This window comes from Drosophila yakuba, chromosome X (genome assembly GCF_016746365.2).
Source record: "Drosophila yakuba strain Tai18E2 chromosome X, Prin_Dyak_Tai18E2_2.1, whole genome shotgun sequence".
Lineage (NCBI taxonomy): Eukaryota > Metazoa > Arthropoda > Insecta > Diptera > Drosophilidae > Drosophila > Drosophila yakuba.
Genome location: NC_052526.2, coordinates 11,209,599 through 11,230,290, shown reverse-complemented (window position 1 = coordinate 11,230,290; position 20,692 = coordinate 11,209,599). Strand labels below are relative to the sequence as shown.

At 43.4% G+C, this 20,692-nt stretch overlaps 5 protein-coding genes across 11 annotated transcripts; 2 read left to right on the top strand and 3 right to left on the bottom strand.

The window, feature by feature from the left end:
• The first annotated feature begins 150 nt into the window (after positions 1–150).
• Positions 151–1,950, top strand: LOC6525031. Its single transcript, XM_002100834.3, has 3 exons — positions 151–417; positions 490–684; positions 752–1,950. The coding sequence occupies exons 1-3, from the start codon at positions 342–344 to the stop codon at positions 1,825–1,827; spliced, it is 1,347 nt and encodes a 448-aa protein (XP_002100870.1). The 5' UTR covers positions 151–341; the 3' UTR covers positions 1,828–1,950.
• LOC6525030 (putative gustatory receptor 10b) lies at positions 1,950–3,516 on the bottom strand. Its single transcript, XM_002100833.3, has 3 exons — positions 3,223–3,516; positions 2,435–3,157; positions 1,950–2,325 (listed from the first exon to the last, which is right to left on the bottom strand). The coding sequence occupies exons 1-3, from the start codon at positions 3,460–3,462 to the stop codon at positions 2,167–2,169; spliced, it is 1,122 nt and encodes a 373-aa protein (XP_002100869.1). The 5' UTR covers positions 3,463–3,516; the 3' UTR covers positions 1,950–2,166.
• A 143-nt stretch (positions 3,517–3,659) lies between these two features.
• On the bottom strand, positions 3,660–5,077 carry LOC6525029 (gustatory receptor 10a). 2 transcript variants are annotated; one of them, XM_002100832.4, is made up of 2 exons: positions 4,005–5,077; positions 3,660–3,889 (listed from the first exon to the last, which is right to left on the bottom strand). In XM_002100832.4, the coding sequence occupies exons 1-2, from the start codon at positions 5,070–5,072 to the stop codon at positions 3,731–3,733; spliced, it is 1,227 nt and encodes a 408-aa protein (XP_002100868.1). In that variant the 5' UTR covers positions 5,073–5,077; the 3' UTR covers positions 3,660–3,730. The 2 variants fall into 2 exon arrangements, with proteins under 2 accessions (XP_002100868.1, XP_039226856.1); XM_039370922.2 differs by having other exon boundaries at positions 3,660–3,885.
• A 56-nt stretch (positions 5,078–5,133) lies between these two features.
• LOC6525028 (odorant receptor 10a) lies at positions 5,134–11,235 on the bottom strand. Of its 6 annotated transcripts, none has more exons than XM_039370907.1 (6): positions 6,331–8,087; positions 6,024–6,211; positions 5,675–5,964; positions 5,465–5,617; positions 5,342–5,411; positions 5,134–5,275 (listed from the first exon to the last, which is right to left on the bottom strand). In XM_039370907.1, exons 1-5 carry the CDS (start codon positions 6,867–6,869, stop codon positions 5,346–5,348), a joined length of 1,236 nt encoding a protein of 411 aa, XP_039226841.1. In that variant the 5' UTR covers positions 6,870–8,087; the 3' UTR covers positions 5,134–5,275; positions 5,342–5,345. The 6 variants fall into 6 exon arrangements, with proteins under 6 accessions (XP_039226841.1, XP_039226845.1, XP_002100867.1 ...); XM_039370911.1 differs by having other exon boundaries at positions 5,342–5,396; positions 6,331–8,085; XM_002100831.3 differs by having other exon boundaries at positions 5,256–5,396; positions 6,331–8,085.
• A 3,007-nt stretch (positions 11,236–14,242) lies between these two features.
• LOC6525026 (glutamine synthetase 2 cytoplasmic) lies at positions 14,243–20,509 on the top strand. Its single transcript, XM_002100829.4, has 5 exons — positions 14,243–14,405; positions 14,539–14,723; positions 18,834–19,174; positions 19,279–19,470; positions 19,536–20,509. The coding sequence occupies exons 2-5, from the start codon at positions 14,540–14,542 to the stop codon at positions 19,926–19,928; spliced, it is 1,110 nt and encodes a 369-aa protein (XP_002100865.1). The 5' UTR covers positions 14,243–14,405; position 14,539; the 3' UTR covers positions 19,929–20,509.
• The last annotated feature ends 183 nt before the right edge of the window (positions 20,510–20,692 follow it).

Here is a 20,692-nt window from a genome sequence, read left to right as displayed (position 1 = left end):
TGAGTCTTGCAACCTTATTTTGTATAGCCTGGATTATTATTATTATTAAAACGATTTCAGATTTTAGCCAGTTCAAGAGGAGTCTTCATTTTCTGTAGCATACTTTTCAGGTTACATTTGAAACTTCCTGTTCTGCTACTATTTTCTTTATATTCTAAACAAATATTTAAAAGTTTAACAGTTGGTCTGGGCAGGCCTCATATCAGCTGTCGTTTTATTTAGGTTTGCCTTCCAAATTAAGTAATGGGCTCGATTAAACGAAGGCCAACGTGAAATTCGGTTTCAAAATTCGCTTTTGAGTTCTCCTTTATTCCTGTTTTGCGTTTCAGCTTGAGTTGGCAATGGCCCACACCATCAAGTTGGACTGGATAAGGAGGATCCTGAACCTTTGTGGCTCACGACAATCTCGTCTAATGCGTAAGGCCCATTATTAGGTTATTTAACAAGTACCACCACATTCTAAAAGGGTTGTTTTTTAATCCTTGCCAGATGATGATGGTAAGACGCCGATTTGCACCCAGAGTCCCTGGAAACGCCTGATGCGACTGACCAGGAATAACTCGAGCAGCACTTCCGGTGGCAATGAACCCCGCAGACTGAAGACCAATAAACCGAAGCCCAATAACAAACAAATTTCATACACCCAACGACAAACACCTTTTAGGATCAACACATATCGCAATGGTAGGCGCATTATTTAAAAGATCAATAGTGATTGGAATTTTGAATAATATACGTACAAATATCGTAGCTAACCAGGTAAGATTGCATCCTTTAGTCAGAGATCAGGACAAAAGGACGAACAAACATAAGCGACGCCTTCCCATTGAAAAATCAGCCACAATGAGGTTACATAATGCGCACAGAAGAGAGGAGCAGCTGGGCAGGACCTTGCGATCCCAGGATCCAAGTGGCACTCCCTCACCGAGCACCACTATACCGCTTAAGATTCTTGAAATGACCCAAAGGGATCGAACGATGTCCGCACAGCTGGTAATTGATGCGATGAGGACCAGGAATATGGAGAGGATGGCGCGCAAATCGGAGGCCAGGATGTTGAACGAGCGCGTTAGGAAGCTCTTAGAGAAACAGAAAGGCGGAAAGGTGGAAGCAAAGGAGCAGCAGTCGGAGGATGACTTCACTGTTTCCGAATCAAAGATCGCGGTGCCGGAACAGCGCCAACTGGCGGACAAGGCGGTGGTGCAATTGCTGAAGAGGGCCATTTCCCTGGTCCATTTCGGCCACGAGGAGCACTCGAAGGTGAGGGATGTGAGGGATGTGAGGATTTCCAGGATGCAGACCAAACTGGACATCGATGGCCTGCATCCTTGCTGCGGCTCCGTTGATTCCCTGGCCAGTGGCAAGAAACCAAAGTCCTACCAAGCCTACAACATGCGCATTCGCTGCACCAAGAGCCCCATCCCCATTCCTCTGCCAAAATCGGAAATTAAAATCAAATCCAACGCTCAGGAAATAGCCGCCAGTCTCATCAAGGAGGAGCAGCGGCGCCTGGATCGATTGGTGGCGGAAAAGGTGCAGTTAATTGGGTCCAAGGATAACACAAAACTGGGTTCTATAAAAAGGAATATAGGGAATGCCAGGCCTGCCGCTTCCTGCATACCAACAGATTTGGACATGAGCTCCTTAATTGTTGATCCCAAATCGTTTCTCACAAAAGTGCTGGATAAGAAGGAGGTTCTGTCGGTTGGCCAGGCTAATAATTTCGCACTGGACACCGTGGAAAATCCAGATGTCTTCTCAAAGGCACTGACAAAAAAACCAGAGACCAAGTCACATAAAGAACCTGCTAAACTTTTGCCGCAATGAAATCGCATTCTTTAAACTATTTTATAGCCCAAAAATAGCCTGTTAAAATAATAGCAATTTCAAGAATTTATTACTTTTTTGTGCTTTGACAAATGTAATAAAATCGATCAAAAACGGCCATAATTACCAATTCATTTATTTCTTACTTCTATTCTTAGCTTAATACCTTTAGGTTCCACGGCCTTTCGTACAATGATTCCATAAGCTACGAGTTTGGTTCTCATTTCACCAGATCTCTCACCAAAACTGCTCGATTATCCTGGTAATTAAGTTAATTGAAGCAACCTGCTGATTGAGTGCTGATTGCAGCAGTGCAATATTTGCTTTGGGACAGCTAAATTAGTCTGCGATATATCCAATTTGAATGATTATAATGCCATAGGACAAGCTGCAGCTTATCAAAGCGAAGGCACATCTCATGTCCATTCTAAACATGCCAAAAACATTGTTCTCCGGCGATGCTCTTCTAATGGCTCGCCTCAAAACGGACATATCCCACTGAAATAAATACTAATTTATCAATATATTTATATAAAATTTGATAGTATATTAATATTTCTCAAGCTGCCAACTTGGAGGGTGTAAGGAGTAGCCGAAACAACCTTACCTGCCTGTAAGTTGTCCTGGAAGAAGCCACATCCTTCGGACTGGCGCAGACTTGGTTTTCCTCCGCCAGCAGCTTTTCACAGATGATCTGCAGGAGGAGGACGTCCCATAGAATGACCAAAAAGGAGAAGACCATGAACAGCAATTTCCAGCCTGTAGCATACAAGCCCAAGGGGTCGTGCTTCTGGGCGAACACCGAGTAGCCCAGGTAAATGGTGGCCGTGTTGAAGAACACCAGGTAAAACAAGGCCATCGCCACCAGCCAAGTGAACATTTGATGCACCCGCCTCCCGATGCCCAGCAATCGTTCCTGTCTGTGCAGCAGCTTCATGAGGCCGCTGTAGGAGCCGTGCTCCTGCTGGCCATTCAGACGCAGTGCCTCCGACAGTTTGAGAAGCAGCAGAACGTAGACCACATGAACGGCATCCCTGGCCAGCGAGTTGTAGACGAAGTACAGATTGGCCAGCAAATCCCAAGCACTAAATGGTCGCAAGCCCCAATGGATGATGACACTTAGCCCGAAGTTCATGTTGTGCAAAAAGTTGAGTATCTTGGCCAGAAATGCCAGGCAGTAGAAGCGACTGTGCTCTTCAAGCTTCAGGTCCTGCTCCAATATCCTGGACACCTCATTGTACGTCTCGCACACCTCTCGTTCAAATAGGAGGTGCCATACAATGTTGGTCACTGTCATCATGAGCTGCTGAAATACGTTGCAAGTGGACACCTGCAATTTGTTTATAATTAATTAAAAAATATTCCCTTATCCCGCTGTTGCACTGTATCCTGCACCTGTATCACGAATCCTTGCCGCCTAAACGTGGCCTCCATGAAATACGTTTGGGCGTATTTATAGTATGCGTAAAAGGCCACCAAATTGATGGCCATTAGCAGCCAGTCGAATGTCTGCAAGATTCGGGAGTGGACCAGGCTCCGTCGAGTGGGACTATAGTAGTGGCTGGAGAAGCCCAGTACCAGGATGAATCCCATCCAGAAGCGCAGAGCCAAGCGGCTCAACTTGCCCAGTCGCATTGTGGCCGGCAACTAACTTGCTGGCTATATGGCATCGTCCATCGTCCATCGTTCATTGTTCGGAAAGTAATAAAACGACGAGTACCCTTTGAAATCCTTATCTGAACACATGTACAATTGAGCTGCTATCGTCAAAGGACACACCTCATTCAAGAGAAGCAGCGCCACCGCTACAGTAGTTATATTATAAAAAGGTATTTGTGGTTTCACATACTATTAACATTTATTCTAAATTCGGATTCTTTGGTTCGGTTCTGGGGAACATTAACTAGGACTTCTTGCGCAGATAGAGGTCAAACTGCACCAGGGTTATGAAATAGGAAAAGGCGGTGACTGCAATCAGGTACATCAGTCGGCGATCCAGGTGCAAAAGTCCACACAGCATGGGCGGTTGGTAGTTGAGCAGCTCCAGCGAAAGGTGTTCTATCTGAACAAGATTTATGCAATTTATTTCAAAGCCAAATACAAATACAAGCTCTACGACGAGGTATGGCAAACCATACATATTTGGAGCATGATATGTGCGGTTTTCAGTGACTCACCTCCCTGGTCAGTCGCTCGTCCATTTCCCGTGGCTCCGCGAATCGGCGCATGGTCAGGGCCACCGCCTCCAGCTCCAGTTTGATGTGCTCATTGACCAGGGTCACAATATAGGTGTCTATGTAAAAGCCTGTGGCGTAGACGGAACCCACAACCACCGGATAGCTGACCTCCTCCAGCGACTGTTTGGCCAGCATGTGGAACAGGGTATAGAAGTTGGTCAGGTTGTTAATGAGCGTGCTCAGCATGAGTCCGATCAGCTGGAACTGATGCATCCGAAAGCTCTCGCGCTGCAGATCGTGGATATCCCGACACCTTCTTCTCAGCTCCTCCAGGCGATCGCTCAGCTCACAGCAGTGATGGAGCAGCATACCACCGGGTCTCAGACCATCCATTTCATCCCTAAGCGAACCCAACTGGAGATTGAATTGCCTGTAGTACTTGAGCACCGAACCGTTGATCCAATAGCAGTAGTCCGCCATGTTCTCCGTGTAGTTCCACAGCACAAAGGCGTAGATCGCAAAGTAGACTCGCACCTGGCTAACCGAACCCTTGCCACCCTCACCGTACTGGGCAAATATGCCACACACCTGGATCATCATCATCAGATTGATCAGACAGAACTTGAAGTACATGAAGAACTCAAACGGTCGCTTGGGCTTCTGTGGTGCGTTCTTGAACTCATCCTCCAGATGCATCCGCTGCATGGTGCACCTCTGATTGATGGCCTCAAAGTGCACGGTATTGGCCACATAGGTCACAATTACGGTGGCATATTTGATGGCCGTATTGGCAAAGCTCACATAGAACAGCAATTGCAAACGCCGATCCAGGGTATCAGTTAGGGTGCGAAAGTGGTAGCAAAAGTAACCGGGCAACACCACAATCAGCAGCATGCTAAATAGATGACCATATGCAATTAGTAGCATCTTGACGCCACGTTTCAGCGCCCTTTGGGGCACATAATCGATCACCACTTGGCCATAGATCAGGGCATACACATGTCCGTACCGATAGAACTTGAACTCATGTCGCTCCCAGAAACTCTTGCGCTCATCCGGCGATGTCATTCCGGGTCCGCTTCACCCAGCAAACTGTTGCCTGATTCCGTGTCCGGTTACAAAGTAGTTAGGAAGTTGATAGAGTGCACATGGATTGGTCGACTCAGCGCCTGATTATTGGAGATGTGCGATATGGTGGGCTTGAAAAGGGATTAGGGGTAGATTACCTCCTGCTAAGTTTCTATTGCATAGGAGAGCGCTTGATACATTCACTTAAAATAAAGGCGTATTGTAACATTTTATAGCAAAATGTACAATATAAACTTAAACAGCATTACCAATTTACTGAAAGGACTTGACCAGCGCAATAATAGAGCCCGAAGTGTGAAGAATCTGCAAGAGAGTTCGCTTAAATAGATTAATATATAGATTAATTTAAGCATTTAACTGAAGAAACTTACCGCAGCAAAGGTGGCCAAGGAGGGGGAAAAGAAGGGCACTGCCATCGAAATGGGACGCTGCGACCTGAGAATCAAAAGGTGAACGAGGCGACGTTGTTTAGGCTTCAAAAGTTGCCACGGACACGAGAACATAGCCTGGCACAGCTCTGTGCTCTAAAAGCAAAGGAGCTTAAGCTGCATAATAGAATGTGAAATGTATCTGAAACTCACACTTTCGGCCACCAGAGTTCCGCCATAGCAATAAACCAGCAGTTGGCTCAAAGCGGCAATCGTGTAGGCCACATAGAGCATGGCACCCAGACCATTATTGCCCAGCGTGAGGAGATTCACCATGCTGAATCCAATCACCATGGCGGCGGACACGAAATGAGCCAGTGTGATAACAGTATAGCGTTCCCGGAAAAATCTGGCCAAATCGATAATGGCATTATGTCGAATGATTACTGAGCGCATCTTCTGCTCTAACGTATACAGCTGCACTGGCGACAGTTCCAAAAGATCTTCAAAAATAAATGGAATAATTTGAGTATTTTGTAGTAACTTGTGCATACATAGCCACCTTTGTAGGGCGTAAAAATTGATTCTATCTCCGCTTGCAGCACTTCGAAAAGAGCTGATAAGTGAGCGCAGAACTCGAAATAAAATCCATCACAGCCTCCAAACATAAAGATGGTCACATAGCCCGTGTAGGCAATAAATATGTAGGTCAGGGGAAAGAACGGAGAGCTGAGCAGAACGTTGGGCATTCTAAAAAAGAATTATAGTAATTAATGGATTAAAGAATAGAATATTAGGCCACATAATTAAGCAGGATTCAAGCAGGTAAGTCAAGGTAATGGGTTAGAAAGTGAATGAGCTGATCTCACGTCATATTGAAGGGTGTAAACCAGACGAATTCCTCGCAACGTTTCTGGAGGCACAGGACCATTGCGATCAGGATGGGCTTCAGGTTGTACGTGGTGCAGGTAAAGAATCCGGCCGACAGTGGCCAGAAGTTGATGCGGGCCGCCATGACCGAGTAGCTGAGCCGGATGTCCTGCTGCTCCAATCGCTGCCAGTTGGGATCGAAAATCAGGCTTCTCAGGCGGTACCACATGGTCGATAGATCCTGGCGATAGTGCAGCATGAGGAACATCTTGAGCAGCGTGACCGCCGAGGTTCCAGCTGGACAGAGGGTCTCCAGGGCCAAGGTAATCTGCTGTTGGTGTAGAAAACGCAAACCAGCATGGAGTTCGGTCGCCACGCCAATCGACAGGATCACGAAGTGAATCAGCGATCTCCAGGGCAACGTATCCCCACTTTTTCCCGGCCAATAGCCCATTATATTTAAACTCAAGCGGGGCACTGCAAAAAAGTACACATCCAGCTGTTGATCGCGTTGCAGAAAGCGAAACCACTTGGACATGGTGGATACTACTTTTGAAACACATCCTGGCCAGTAATGCTCCTTATATAGGCAGCCCAGCTAATTGACTTGTTATTCGATGAAAGTTTGGCCAAGTTAAGTGCAGTAACTTTTGCAATTTGGTCCTGATTTAGTGGTGCCGCCAAGTGGTGCATGTGATTGGGGTCACCTTCTTAACTCCATGGACTCGTGAGCTCCACCACTTGTTATACGTGGATCAGTTGGGACGACAGGCACAAGTAGCCGGGAACGAGTCGCAATCAGAGCTAATGCATCAATTAGCGCTAGCCGCTAATTTCAGTAATCAAAATACAAACAAATCAAGATTAAGACACTCGGACATCGGACTCGTCGAATTCGTGCGTTTTTAACTAATCTCTAGCCCACTCACGCACAGCATGAGGTTCCAGGAGCGGATTCGGCTAGCTCTGGATACCATCTATTGGAAATTATCAGAAAAATGGGTAATGCTTCTCATTTTGCCATAGACAGTGTGTGAATATTATGGCTTGCAGTTTATCATCTTATCGTATCTATTTTCTTGTAACTGCTGTTTTGTTTGCTCTCGGCGTGCATCTGCTACTTATGCACAGCAATGTCAGTGTTTTTATCATCGAGTTTAGCATATTCGCGATTTCAACTACAACTAAGAAGAATTGTAATCTAGAATCTAGAAATGAAGACCTTGTTGAGTCACATTGATAAGGGGCGTAATAACTCGTATGTCGTAATAGTTGGCCTTATCGAAAGCAGGTTGGATATAAAACAAGTTCCTGATGCGATTGTGTCACGTGATTTAAGTGGGAGCAGTGATGTATTTGTGGAAGTGGTTTAAATCCTTGTAAATACCTGTATTAGCCAAACTGTATTGTATTGTAGTTGGAGCTTAGAAACACCTTAACCTCCCTCCGCCGTGGAATCCGCACCTGGGCGCCCGTTGCCTGTCACCTGCGGAGTCATAAATCATGCAAACCTGTCCGCCGCTGTGCGTTTGGGTTTGGTTTTCGAGTGCGACCATTGATGTATTGAGGTTTTTTTGTCAACGCCACAGACGAGTCTAAGTTATTTGTTCTCTTTATACCACTTTTTTATGTAGTATATATACTTAGATTGGCAGCGCACGTTCCTCAACCCGATGACGTCAGCGATGGCACGCACACACCTATAGGCTCACGGGTTTCGATTTGGATTTTAGTTTTTATACCCGTTACTCGTAGAGTAAAAGGGTATACTAGATTCGTTGAAAAGTATGTAACAGGCAGAAGGAAGCGTTTCCGACCATATAAAGTATATATATTCTTGATCAGGATCAGTAGCCGAGTCGATCTGGCCATGTCCGTCTGTCCGTCCGTCTGTCCGTCTGTCCGTCTGTCCGTCTGTCCGTATGAACGTCGAGATCTCAGGAACTACAAAAGCTAGAAAGTTGAGATTAAGTATACAGACTCCAGGGACATAGACGCAGCGCAAGTTTGTCGATTCAGGTTGCCACGCCCACTCTAACGCCCACAAACCGCCCAAAACTGCCACGCCCACATTTTTGAAAAATGTTTTAATATTTTTTCATTTTTGTATTGGTCTTGTAAATTTCTATCGATTTGCAAAAAAACTTTTTGCCACGCCCACTCTAACGCCTACAAACCGCCCAAAGCTGCCACGCCCACACTTCTGAAAAATGTTTCGATATTTTTTCATATTTGTATTAGTCTTGTAAATTTCTATCTATTTGCCAAAAAACTTTTGGCCACGCCCACTCTAACGCCCACAAACCGCCAAAAACTGTCCTTCGCACTTACACTAGCTGAGTAACGGGTATCAGATAGTCGGGGAACTCGACTATAGCGTTCTCTCTTGTTATTTCTGTGGGTTTGATTGAGTTTGAACTAAGCCGCGACGCCATCGAAGGTCGATCTAGAGCAGCGATAAGGTCACTCCACAAGTTCAGCCCTCAAAAAGGTTCTTACACTCACTTTAAGTACAGATAATTTGGTATGTCCTTTAGGTAAGTGTATGGTACTTAGCATAAAATCAAAATAAGACATTTTCATAATATGCATAATAATTTAAAATAGCCGAATTAATGGCCAATTTGGAGATTTAGTGACCAGCCCCCGCGCAAATGCAAGGGCATCAAATTGATTTAAAACACTGGATGATGATAGTAATGATGATGATGGGTAAATTGCTTGATTCGCGGGATTGGGATAGATTTGATGGGCATAATTGCAGCGGCAGTGCCGAGCACCGCAAATGGCTAGCAAATTGAATCAACGCCAATTGCTCAGCCGTCAGTAGTTGCCCCTTTTCCATATGCATTTGCTAGTTATTTTTTGTATTTTTTTTGTATTATTATTACTTGGCTTAGCATCAGCAAATCGCAACTTCCTAGCAACTGAGGTAGGTGTCCCCCAATCCGTTAAACACGCACACTCACGGCCTAACACGCAACAGAGATACAGTAAGGCCTCGAAAATGAATAATAGGATCAAAGCTACAGTTCATTTGTCCTTAGAAAACTGATAGAATAAAGAAATGAATTGAAATGGCAAAACTTTTTGAAATACTAGCATTTACATATGCATAATATTACTTTAGATTTCTTAGTACTTGAAACTTTACAACTAATGCTCATACAAGGATTATTATCCTTTCGAGGATGTCAAAACAAGCGCAGAGTTCACTGTACCTGCACAGATAGAGAAAAAGGGAAGCTTTGCCAGCACTCAGCTCAATTGAGATGGCCTGACATTGTTTCGGAAAAGTCACCCAAATCAGCTGAATCCGCGGTGGGAGCCGCCTTAATTCGGATGAGGGGCATGGGCACGGGTTTGGGGCTACGAGAATATCCGATCACCCGTTCTGTTTCATGACAAGCCGATCTAAAGCAAACCCAACTGAGCTGCCACCCCAAACATCCCCAGAACCGAAAGCAATACGCCGGGCATATACATACATAGTGCACATGACTATTAGATAAGTTTATTATAGAATAAATAAGCGTTCGGGGGAACGAAACCGAAACTGAAACTGAACCGAAATGCGAATGCGAGTGCCATAAAGAAGTTAAGCAATTCAGACAGTTTAGAGCATAAATTGTTTAATAGAGTTTTTACGCCAATTGGGGGCATAAAGAGTGTCGCATTTTATAATTCGGTTTTTTTTTTCACATTCTTCTTTTTCTTTTTCCAACTGCAGACGGCCATCCCAACTGCCTAGAGCAGACTTTCCAGATAAGAAAGGCTAGAAATACGTAACATTGGCTATGTCCAGGGTTCCCGGCGGCGAATAGAAGCACCAAAGCTGGTGGAACTTGCAATCTTTGACTGGCGGAGGCTATCGTCCATCCGGCGATGAGTTATGCAACTTTATGACGGTCCACAAGTGGCCAAAACCCAAACAGAAGGAACGTAATGCCAAAAAGAACAAAATCCACTCGATCAAGCGATAATCATATGTATGTAGAAAATGGCGCCAATTATTTCGGTGACCCCCATTAGGGTTCTGATAACGATTCCAGAATATTATGTGGAATTCACAGAAACTCGGTCTATAAATCTATAAATTTGCAAGCAAGATGTAAAAGCCAGATAATATGACAAATAAAATGACACGTTTTCTAATAACAAACAAAGCTGCTTTTATTAATTATACAGTAAGGAAAAAAATAAATAACTAGTTGTAAATATATATAACAGATAGTAAAGCTAACGAAACATTACTAAATGTGACGCTAACTAATTCACACCGCCGGGGATCTAGTCCAGAATCGGATCCAACCGAACTGGTGACCCCGATGAACTGACGCTGGTCGATCGGAAAACTGGCGCCCAACGCGGGGCCTAAAAATAGACCAAATGCCCAATGATGATGGTGATGGGCCTCGATGATAAATTGTGCCGCTTGATGATCGTCAATTAAAGTGGCGAAATTAATGCGAAATATGAGAAGTGGTAATGCCAATTCAAATTACCACCAATTACCACAGTCTGCGCCAATCAATTAGTCATATATATACATACATATATATATGTGTATAAATGGGAGACCATATAGTTTCCGCTGCCTTCACCTACTTACCGCTAAGTCGGTTATCGAAGCCACGCGTCTCGGGCTCTTCTTCTAGCCCGGTATTTACGGTGGCCCACCTCCTGGGCCCCTAATCTTGGCCAGCTTGCCAAGTTCGTGGCGCTATCGCAGATCAAAGTTTTTCGCTTTCTGTTCTGTTATTTGTTTTTATTTTAATTTTTTTTTGTTTCTAACTTTACGGGCTTTATGGCCCTGCGATTGCCTGGCCGTCGCCTAAGCCAATTTGAATGCAGCCGGCAAGAGAGAGAGGCTCGCGAAAAAGCCTCGTTAAATGCGAGCAAACACCAGAAGACGGACGACGACAATCGACGATCGACGGACGGACGGACGGATTACGGAGGCGGAGGCGGAGGTGGAGGTGGACAAAGGCAGGGGGCAGTGGACGGAGTGGGGTGATGACCGCAGCGGAAAACGCATGCGCAGTTCACGTGATAGCCAGATAGTCAGAGTTGGCAAATTAGCCGATGTTCTGGACATTTTTCGCAGCTTGTTAGCCAACAAATTTGGAAATAAATATTATTGCTTTTTCATTTAAATGAGTATTTTAAGAAATTAAAATATTTACTGGAATTTCTAAACTATATATATTTAATAAAATCAATGTTTGTTTCTCTACAGAATAATAATATTACGCATACGCCATGTCGTCTGCATCGATTCACGGAAATTGCATTATTTATAAACTACACACTTATCATTCGTATCTTTGGAATGATTAAATGAGAAACTGTGATTAATTTACTTAAAATTGTGAGAAACTCAAAATGACTGTATAACTCAAGATTTATGAACAATTAAATGATACATCGCTGAAATTACGCTTTAATGGAAAAGAAAAGGAAGTACTTGAGGAATTTCAAGCTGAATTTGTTAATTTTTTTTTTAGCCATCTCTGAGCCGAATCGAAGACGCAGCCGACGATTAATAGAAAATTATTTCACGTTTGCCTGTTTGTTTAATTTTATGTTTGTCCGTGCGTTTGCGACTGGCCGGCAAATATGTTAATTGTGCATTTAAAATTGAAATAAAATGTAGCTTGTCGCAATTTATTTGATACGTAAAATTGTTGTTTCTTTTGACCGTCTGCCCGTCCAGACGTTTTTATTTGCGTTTAAATTTAGATCAGCTGGCGAATGGGTTACACCCGAAGAGAAAATGAGTTTATCAAACTATATATTATAAAACCTATGTGAGGGATTAAAATGTAATAAAAAAGGAGTAAATTAGTTATTGTAATCAATAAATCTATTGCACACGTTAAAAATCTATAAGAAATATACATTGATATTAATTTGAAGTAAGAGAATATTTGCGTATTATTTGCGTTTAAATTTAGATCAGCTGGCGAATGGGTTACACCCGAAGAGAAAATGAGTTTATCAAACTACATATATATAGTAAATTCTATTTGACAGATTAAAATGTAATAAAAAAGGCGTAAATTAGTTATTGTTATCAATAAATCTATTGCACACGTTAAAAATCTATAAGAAATATACATTGATATTAATTTGAAGTAAGAGAATAGAATGCCGTCGGCTGTCTTTGTAGCACCTGTATAGGAAGTAGGAACAACTCCATGAGAAACGTATTCCCACATAGCATTTTAGGTATAGCATGGCAGTAGCTTGTCAAATATGGTAAAACTGCACTGATAAATTGTAAATTCCGGACAATTTACATTACCGCCTAGACGAAGCCATACAAATTTGAAGCGAACAATTAGTCTTTTTGTGCAAAACTCGTTTGCAATTAACAAATTCACACCTTCGGCCGGCAAACATGGCCAACATTTTGCGTTGGGTGTGTGGTGTATGGTGTGTGTACGGGTTAAGGATTTGCAATTGGCACTTTTTTCTTTTTTTTATTGTAGAGGGGGCTTCGGCGGGGGTCTGTCACTTTTGTGGGCCAAAGGAATTGCTCCCTTTTTGGGGGCTTATTTACATTCGTTTCTCGACCCGACAATCCGAGCGCACACAGCACAGCACACAGCGCACAAGAAATAATAATAAAAATGTGAGAATCTTGAAAAGGTAATTAGCACATGGTCGTGTTTGCTTTATGCGCCATAAAAATAATCAAAAAATCGAGTCACACATACGAACATCCCATCCCCCCAGTGGTCCGAGTGCGAAGTGATCGGTGATCGGAGATCGGAGATCAGAGAGCCTATAAAAGCGGATCAATCGCCGCTGGATCTGCGCAATCGCTCCTAAGAAGTGTCCACTGTATCAGCTCGAAGATCGAAACTCCCAATTGGAATTAGAGCAAAAGGATTCGCATTCCGAAAGCAAAGAGAACATTCTACGCAAGTGTCAAGTTCAAAGTTCGCGTGTGAAATTACACATATTCAGCATTTGGCAAATCATTGAAAACACAAGCACACAATAAAATGCATTCAGCGTAAGTTGTTCATCATTACATCAGCCGACCGTCCTTGTCCTTGCCAAACAAAAAAAAAAAAATAATAATAATAAATAAATAATACTATTAACAGCTCATTTGCTGGCGATCCAGCTGATAAGCGACTTTTACTCATTTACACGCATTTGCTGGCACATCAAAAGTGAATTAAAAATAAACAAAACAATTTGGCAACTCACCTGCAACTGTTAACGTACACAGCGAGCAATGAAGGGCAATTGGGATTACAAGAAAGTTACAAAATCCATAAAAGTGTGAAATCTTTTTCCCAATTTCATGAGTGTTAAATATACTTTTGAAGTGCAATTTAGTTTCCTTCAAAATTAAACCTAACCGAATTCAAGTGGTAGAAGTGCTCGACTATTTTTTTCCGTGCTACCGGAAGCGCCAGCCAGGAATCCAATTGGGAGAGCAGCTCTCGCGCCCTCTCGCTCTCGCGCCCGCTACACTCAGCGGCGACAAGCTGCAAAGCGTCTAATCAGACAGTGGGTGGGAGTGGGAGTGGGAGGCGGGCGGTGCGAGTGGAAGAGGGACAGGGACAAGGAGAGAGAGGAGAGAGGAGGCGTTGATCGTGCGGCGACTGCGCTGCGACAACAGCTGTTGCTTTTGTTTTCAATGGCGAGCTGCCCGCTGCGCTGCCGGCGTCGCTGCCGCTGCTAGTTTGTTGTAACTATAGTATAGTGTAGTGTATGGGGTACGTAGTGTAGTGTATATACAGCACCAACAACAACAAGGCAACAACAGTGAGAACAACTACAACGATAGCAATAGCAATAACAACAAGGGGGCGAAGCGGGCGCTTTTGCTTTTGTTTTGCTTTGTTGTTTATTGTTGGTCATTATAAATTGAGTTGGAACAAGGGGCTCCAGCTTAGTCGTGTTCCAGTAACGCTTCCGCGCACACCAAATCCAATTCAGTACCAATTCAGTACCAATATCCCAATCAGCGTAAGGACGCAGCAGACAGCCGTCGTCCCGCCCCACCAATCAGATAGTCAAGTCCAATCAGAAGTGCATTCAATACAATCAGGTGCAGATCTTAAGTTCCACACGACGACAAATAGCGAAGGGAGACGAGTGTGCTGCCAAACGAACATTGTTTATTTCTGATCCGCTTTCGATTTGTATCATTATTTTTTTGGGTGCCCTAATCGCATGAGCAGTATGTCCGCTAGGATCCTGGAGGACTCGCCCAACGCGCGCATCAACAAGACGATCCTCGATCGCTACCTCTCGCTGCCGCTGCAGGAGAACATCGTCCAGGCCACCTACGTGTGGATCGATGGCACCGGCGAGGATCTGCGCTGCAAGGACCGCACCCTCGACTTCATTCCCCAGAGTCCCAAGGGTGAGTAGCTAAGCTAAGCTGAGTGGAAATGGAAATGGAAATGTGATCATGAGTTCTTAGTGTTCGATTTATCAAATTATCAATGAAATTCAATTAGAATTTCGAGCATTTTACAAACCTTTCTTAAATAACATTCAAAGTCTCTACATTGTATTAAAAATACACTTGAAACACTGCAGTGAAATATAAATTAGAAACTCAAATGCAGCGCATTAGAACCGAACAGTAATTATAATGCCCGATTAGTTTCGAGTTAAAAAGCGCTTGGATCAAGTACTTGAAAGGCCGGTAATAAATAATTTCCAAGTTATCGGAACATAGGTCGCGTACGCACTTGATTTATGTGCGAAATACTTGATTTTCTGCAAGTGTAATCTTATCTGAAGTGTCTACAGACTTAAAACTGTCTCCGTCTCAGGCGTTTGCTAGATTTATCGCGGTAATTCGCTAGAATAGCCGATCCACGTTGGTTTTATGGCCAGCTGCAAATGGTAATGGGCATTTAATAGGTAGCGTGTGAATGAACTTTAATACAGAAATGTTAGTCCGATTGAAACTAAGTTACAGTTAAATCAAAGAAAGGCAGCTAACCAGCTTAAAACATGCAAGAAAGTGCAGAAAATAAGATTTACTTGCCAGGTGCTAATTTCTGCTAATTTCGAAATTAGTCAGTTGCCTTTGGTGATCAGAAATACAGGCACAGTCTTAAATTAGAAGCTTATTCAGTAAATTTCTAATTTCGGCAACCGCTCGAGTTCACACAGTTCTGTGGACCAAATAATTGAAGAGGGTAGACCAATAAATCATAAGTCTATATAGTCTTGTATATATGTATATTGTATATGTTATTTCCATAAGGCAAACCAGCTTAGCATAGATAATAATCATTTCCTAATTAAAGACTATATAAATGTACGTGTCATCCACAATCTTCCGCCTGCAAATTCTCAGTCTTTAAATCGCCTTAAATTCGCATTTGGCGGCAATTACTACGCAATAGCTATATGCTATATGGCTATATATACAGACGTACTTCAAGTAGATCTGTGCGATTTTACGATCGTCTGAAAATCTAGCCCATAAACGACCCAAAAAATGGTATGGCAATGAACGACGTCTGTTGCGGTTTTTGTTTTTGTATTTTTATTGATCCCTCTCACGGGGTTATATAACCCCAACAAAGGCAACCCGGCGATGGGATGACCTTTGCCTTGGCACGATTCTGGCGACGGTATTTGGGCTCCTCGAAGTTCGAGCGTCTGGGGAAGTGCTCGCGTCGCTTTATGGTCTAAAAACAGAACAGCATTTTCACGACTCGCGCGTCTGATAATGCGATTTAATCGGGACGTAGGGGCTTTTTAACAGACCGTTTGGACTTGAAAGAGGTTTTTTGTGCTTGGCGTTAATTGATTGCGTTTTAATGTGCAATTACGCGCGGCATGGAAAGTGGAGGCAGTTTAGGGATATCGGCTTATGGCTAATGGGGATTGTAAACTAATTTCAAACTCTCTAACGTTGGCTGTTGAGACACGCGCTTGAAGTGTTTTAATTACGCGGAAAAACGTGAATTTTATCACACACTAGAATATAACAACAATCAGACATATCAGTTTATCATTTTATCAGCTTCACACACAACTTTGTATACTTTGAATCGAACTACATTAAGGCATTGCATTTAGATATAAAGATTACCTGAATTGTTACAGTCTAGCTTGGGTAATTCCAAATTCAAATTGGAAAATATCTAGTTGGCACTGTTGTAACTGTAATGCAGGCCCAATCAGCTGTGCGACAAGGACGGATAGCTGTCGCTCCAACTCAAGAGAATAGCCCCCAACTTTGTGAAGCCCCGCGATCGGCAGCACGCAAAGCTGTCATCTTAATTATTCCACTTGCACTTGTGAGCAAAAGCAAAACACAAACAGAATTCAATGCCTTAATGTGCACAATTACTAATTAGGCGCACTCACACTCACTCCGTCCCACTCGCACTAGCTGCATCCCAAGTGCAATGGGCGTTGGAAGAGGACGGGTATATATGAAGCGTAGGTGTGAGAGAAAGCATCTTTTCAGTGTTTATTCCTATTACTTTTAAAGATTAAAGAGTGCAAAAAGAAGGAAGTTCAAGTTCAAAGTCAAATTATAATTCAATAATAGCAAAATTGCCAGGAATTGACCTTTAATCGTTGAGGCGTGTCTCTCTCCATAAAGGACAATCGATTTTGCTGCCCCATCCTTTTGCCCCTTAACCGCGCATATCAGTTGCAATCAATAGTAATTGAAAACTTTTTAACCCGATTGCATTTATAAACACTTGAGTCGCAAATTTACCAGTCACCACAAGGATGGGCAGGTCAGAAAGAGATAGATGCCGGTACGTGGTGGTAGAAAAGTACAGTTTGCAAAGTAGAACCTAGGAAAGTACACCTGGGAAAAAGGTTTTAGCTTCAACATATACAAGAAATCTTCGGATTTAGTAAACTAAATATCCAAATTGAGTTAATAGTTATGTTAATGGTAGTAAACAATCATCATAGGAAAATAGTTTACGATCTAATGATTTGGGAAGTGAAAGAAAACATATTGCATTACTAACTATATGCACTAATTGGGATTGAAAGTACATAAAATAGTCCTCAATGAATAAGTTCATCATCTTTTTTTTTTTTGATTTAAGATCAATTGATCTGAGATTACAATTGTTCAAATGAATTACTTTATAGTGCCCAAGTGGCGGGTTTCAAGATCAATGATCTCAGGATTGCAATCTCCAACGACTGATAATGGCTGATAGAAGCCGGCCTTTCGCAGTATGTATTTGTTTCTGTGTAGGACAGAAATCGGAAGCAAATAGCAACAGTAGCTGTTGGGGGTTCAGTAACGAGAAGGGGAGGAGGGGGGAGCTGTGGGCGGTGGGTGGCTGGTGGCTGGTTGGAGAGCAAGGCTAATAACTGTAGTGCTGCTGGCACAGTGACACACTGACATTCGCGCGCTGAGAACCAGTCGCTCTGCATGTGTGTGTGTGTGGAAAAATGTACAGCTGTTTATCAATTCGAGTGGCACACAGATACGCGCGTGGGGGAGGGGCGGGGAGCGGAGATAGAGACGACCAACACGAGATACCAGATTGTAAATGAAAACGCTGGCTCAAGGTCACCCCCCGCCTGTTACAACAATTGAACGCCCCCACTTCAGTCCACCCCCCGCATCCCCTTTGCCAGCCACAGAAGATTTGCATAAGTGAAATATTTTCATTAGCATTATTTACATGCGGGGAATTAACTATTTATTATAATAAACAACAGGCAATGGGGAAACGGGTTGCCAAGTAAACAAACATTCGTCACCCAACACCTCTTGATTATCTCAATTTTTGTTCTCTATTCTCACACACAAGCCCCACTATTTTTTTTCGTTTTTTGTGATGGATCATCAAAATGCAAGGCGAGATTTGGAAAGCAAAAAAAAAATGGGAGAGGTTGCAGCTTGCGTTTTGAAACCTAATAGGCACAATTGTTTCATTCATTTGAATTTGCACTTATGTACATAAACAAGTTATACTAAAGATGAAATGTAACTTAAGAACTAAATACATAACTTTCTCTCTTGGGAATATACGTTTTCAGTTGATAATAGCATTCAAACTTTTGTTCATAAATTTACTTAATTAGTAACTATTATTCACCCACCACTTAACTTTTTACAGTGAGCCCATAAAGTTAGTTGTAAATCAATGTAAATTCGACGGTTTTTTAAAGTCAATAGACTAAAAAAGAAATAAAAGCCATAAAGAATAGTTTCTGGTGTTTGAATTGAATTTAATGGCAAAATTGGGGTTAATCTGTACATGTTTTCCATGCAAGCGTTCTTCTATTGGATTTACAAGAGTACGCTAACGTGTTTTGGTTTCGAAAATAGGGGCTGGTATTAGAGAGATGTGAACTTTCGAATGGAACCCCTCGCAATCGCAAGTCAATTGCCGTCAATTATATTTAATTCGAGGGTATCGCATGCTAAGTGAACGACGAGGTCACCCCTTTCAAATTAACCCCCATCGCGGACTAATGACCATCGACTAACCCCCCATTTCGGTTGCTGTTATTGCAGAGCTCCCCGTTTGGAACTACGATGGAAGCTCGTGCTACCAGGCCGAGGGATCCAACTCGGACACCTACCTGTACCCGGTGGCCATCTACAAGGATCCCTTCCGGCGCGGCAACAACATCCTGGTGATGTGCGACACCTACAAGTTCGATGGCACCCCCACGGACACCAACAAGCGCAAGACCTGCCTGGAGGTGGCCAACAAGTGCGCCGCTGAGGAGCCCTGGTTTGGCATTGAGCAGGAGTACACCTTCCTCGACTTCGATGGCCATCCATTGGGCTGGCCCAAGAACGGCTTCCCCGGACCACAGGGACCCTACTACTGCGGCGTTGGTGCCAACAAGGTGAGTTCCACAAGTCCATTTGTTCATTGCCATTCATGCCAATGGGGCGTATACGTAATTTGTATTCCTAATTCAATTTTTCATACTTTAATCATGACTTTTAGGTCTACGCCCGCGACATTGTGGATGCCCACTACCGCGCCTGTCTGTACGCCGGAATCAAGGTGTCCGGCACCAATGCCGAGGTGATGCCCGCCCAGTGGGAGTTCCAGGTGGGACCCTGCGAGGGCATCTCCATTGGCGATGATCTCTGGATGGCCCGTTTCCTCTTGCACCGCATCTCCGAGGAGTTTGGCGTAAGTTTCACTAGCTATGATCTCTATGGAGTAAATGTGACTATATTGTATTTGAACTATCACAGATTGTGTCCACTCTGGATCCCAAGCCGATGCCTGGCGATTGGAACGGTGCTGGTGCCCACACCAATGTGTCCACGAAGGCGATGCGCGAGGATGGCGGCATCCGGGACATCGAGAAGGCGGTGGCCAAGCTGTCCAAGTGCCACGAGAGGCACATTCGCGCATACGATCCCAAGCAGGGCCAGGACAACGCCCGTCGTCTGACCGGAAAGCACGAGACGAGCTCCATCAACGATTTCAGTGCCGGCGTGGCCAATCGCGGATGCAGCATACGCATTCCCCGCGGCGTCAACGATGATGGCAAGGGCTACTTCGAGGATCGCCGGCCCAGCTCCAACTGCGATCCCTACTCCGTGGTGGAGGCCATCTTGCGCACCATCTGCCTGGACGAATAGGACGGGGGCATACATGTGTACCTATGTCCAGAATTGTTGTTATCGATTTATAGCTTGTTGTTAAACCACCTTTTGATCCAATGATCCAATGATCCACTGACCCACGAACACCCGATCACCTGAACACCTGAACACCGAACGCGAAGTTATATGCATAACGTAGACTTAGTTTTTACCTAACGTATTCCCCACAACAAAACCCAGAACTAGAATCCTAAGGCAGCCCTCCTCTTACTGATATTTCCAACGATTTTTTTTCTTTTTTTTTGTAGCTGCTGTTATTTAGGTTTTAGTGTGAGTTTTTTTTTTGTGACCAATAAAATATATTAATATGGTCAGCGATGAAGTGAAGAGGAGCAAGAACCCAAAAAGACATCCCCACGAAAAAAAAAAGAAAACAAAGCTCTAGTATCAAAAAAATCCCTTGAGACCCTGAAAAAAAAAAAACACCCAGCCCCCTACTTGTTAATGATATTAAATAATTAACTTTAATCCTAAACTACATACATATACTCTCTAGTTAAGTAAATGCACTAAAAAATAAAAAAAAATACACAATACAAAATGGGGATTTCCTTCAATTGGTTGGTGATATCTATTTCATCTTTGAAAAAGAATACTTTGTATTCCAGCGAACTTCTAGACTTTCTTTCCCCTGAGTCGCCGGCACGTGCTGAATTTATAATGGCTATATAGTACACATATAGACTGCAGGCAGATAAGGATGAAGTTCAGTTCGGCGAGAGTTCATTGATGGGGTTGAG

What these genes read in the sequence shown, in the direction of transcription:
- LOC6525031 (XM_002100834.3), top strand. Translation starts at nt 342, where the DNA reads ATGGCCCACACCATCAAGTTGGACTGGATAAGGAGGATCCTGAACCTT. An exon ending in ACGACAATCTCGTCTAATGC is followed by an intron (nt 418 to 489) that starts GTAAGGCCCATT and finishes AATCCTTGCCAG; the next exon opens with ATGATGATGGTAAGACGCCG. An exon ending in GATCAACACATATCGCAATG is followed by an intron (nt 685 to 751) that starts GTAGGCGCATTA and finishes CAAATATCGTAG; the next exon opens with CTAACCAGGTAAGATTGCAT.
- LOC6525030 (XM_002100833.3), bottom strand. Translation starts at nt 3,462, where the DNA reads ATGCGACTGGGCAAGTTGAGCCGCTTGGCTCTGCGCTTCTGGATGGGA. An exon ending in GGCAAGGATTCGTGATACAG is followed by an intron (nt 3,158 to 3,222) that starts GTGCAGGATACA and finishes AACAAATTGCAG; the next exon opens with GTGTCCACTTGCAACGTATT. An exon ending in CCAGGACAACTTACAGGCAG is followed by an intron (nt 2,326 to 2,434) that starts GTAAGGTTGTTT and finishes TATTTATTTCAG; the next exon opens with TGGGATATGTCCGTTTTGAG.
- LOC6525029 (XM_002100832.4), bottom strand. Translation starts at nt 5,072, where the DNA reads ATGACATCGCCGGATGAGCGCAAGAGTTTCTGGGAGCGACATGAGTTC. An exon ending in ACGAGCGACTGACCAGGGAG is followed by an intron (nt 3,890 to 4,004) that starts GTGAGTCACTGA and finishes AATCTTGTTCAG; the next exon opens with ATAGAACACCTTTCGCTGGA.
- LOC6525028 (XM_039370907.1), bottom strand. Translation starts at nt 6,869, where the DNA reads ATGTCCAAGTGGTTTCGCTTTCTGCAACGCGATCAACAGCTGGATGTG. An exon ending in AATTTTTACGCCCTACAAAG is followed by an intron (nt 5,965 to 6,023) that starts GTGGCTATGTAT and finishes TTATTTTTGAAG; the next exon opens with ATCTTTTGGAACTGTCGCCA. An exon ending in CCTTGGCCACCTTTGCTGCG is followed by an intron (nt 5,412 to 5,464) that starts GTAAGTTTCTTC and finishes AATCTATTTAAG; the next exon opens with CGAACTCTCTTGCAGATTCT.
- LOC6525026 (XM_002100829.4), top strand. Translation starts at nt 14,540, where the DNA reads ATGTCCGCTAGGATCCTGGAGGACTCGCCCAACGCGCGCATCAACAAG. An exon ending in CATTCCCCAGAGTCCCAAGG is followed by an intron (nt 14,724 to 18,833) that starts GTGAGTAGCTAA and finishes CTGTTATTGCAG; the next exon opens with AGCTCCCCGTTTGGAACTAC. An exon ending in GCGGCGTTGGTGCCAACAAG is followed by an intron (nt 19,175 to 19,278) that starts GTGAGTTCCACA and finishes CATGACTTTTAG; the next exon opens with GTCTACGCCCGCGACATTGT.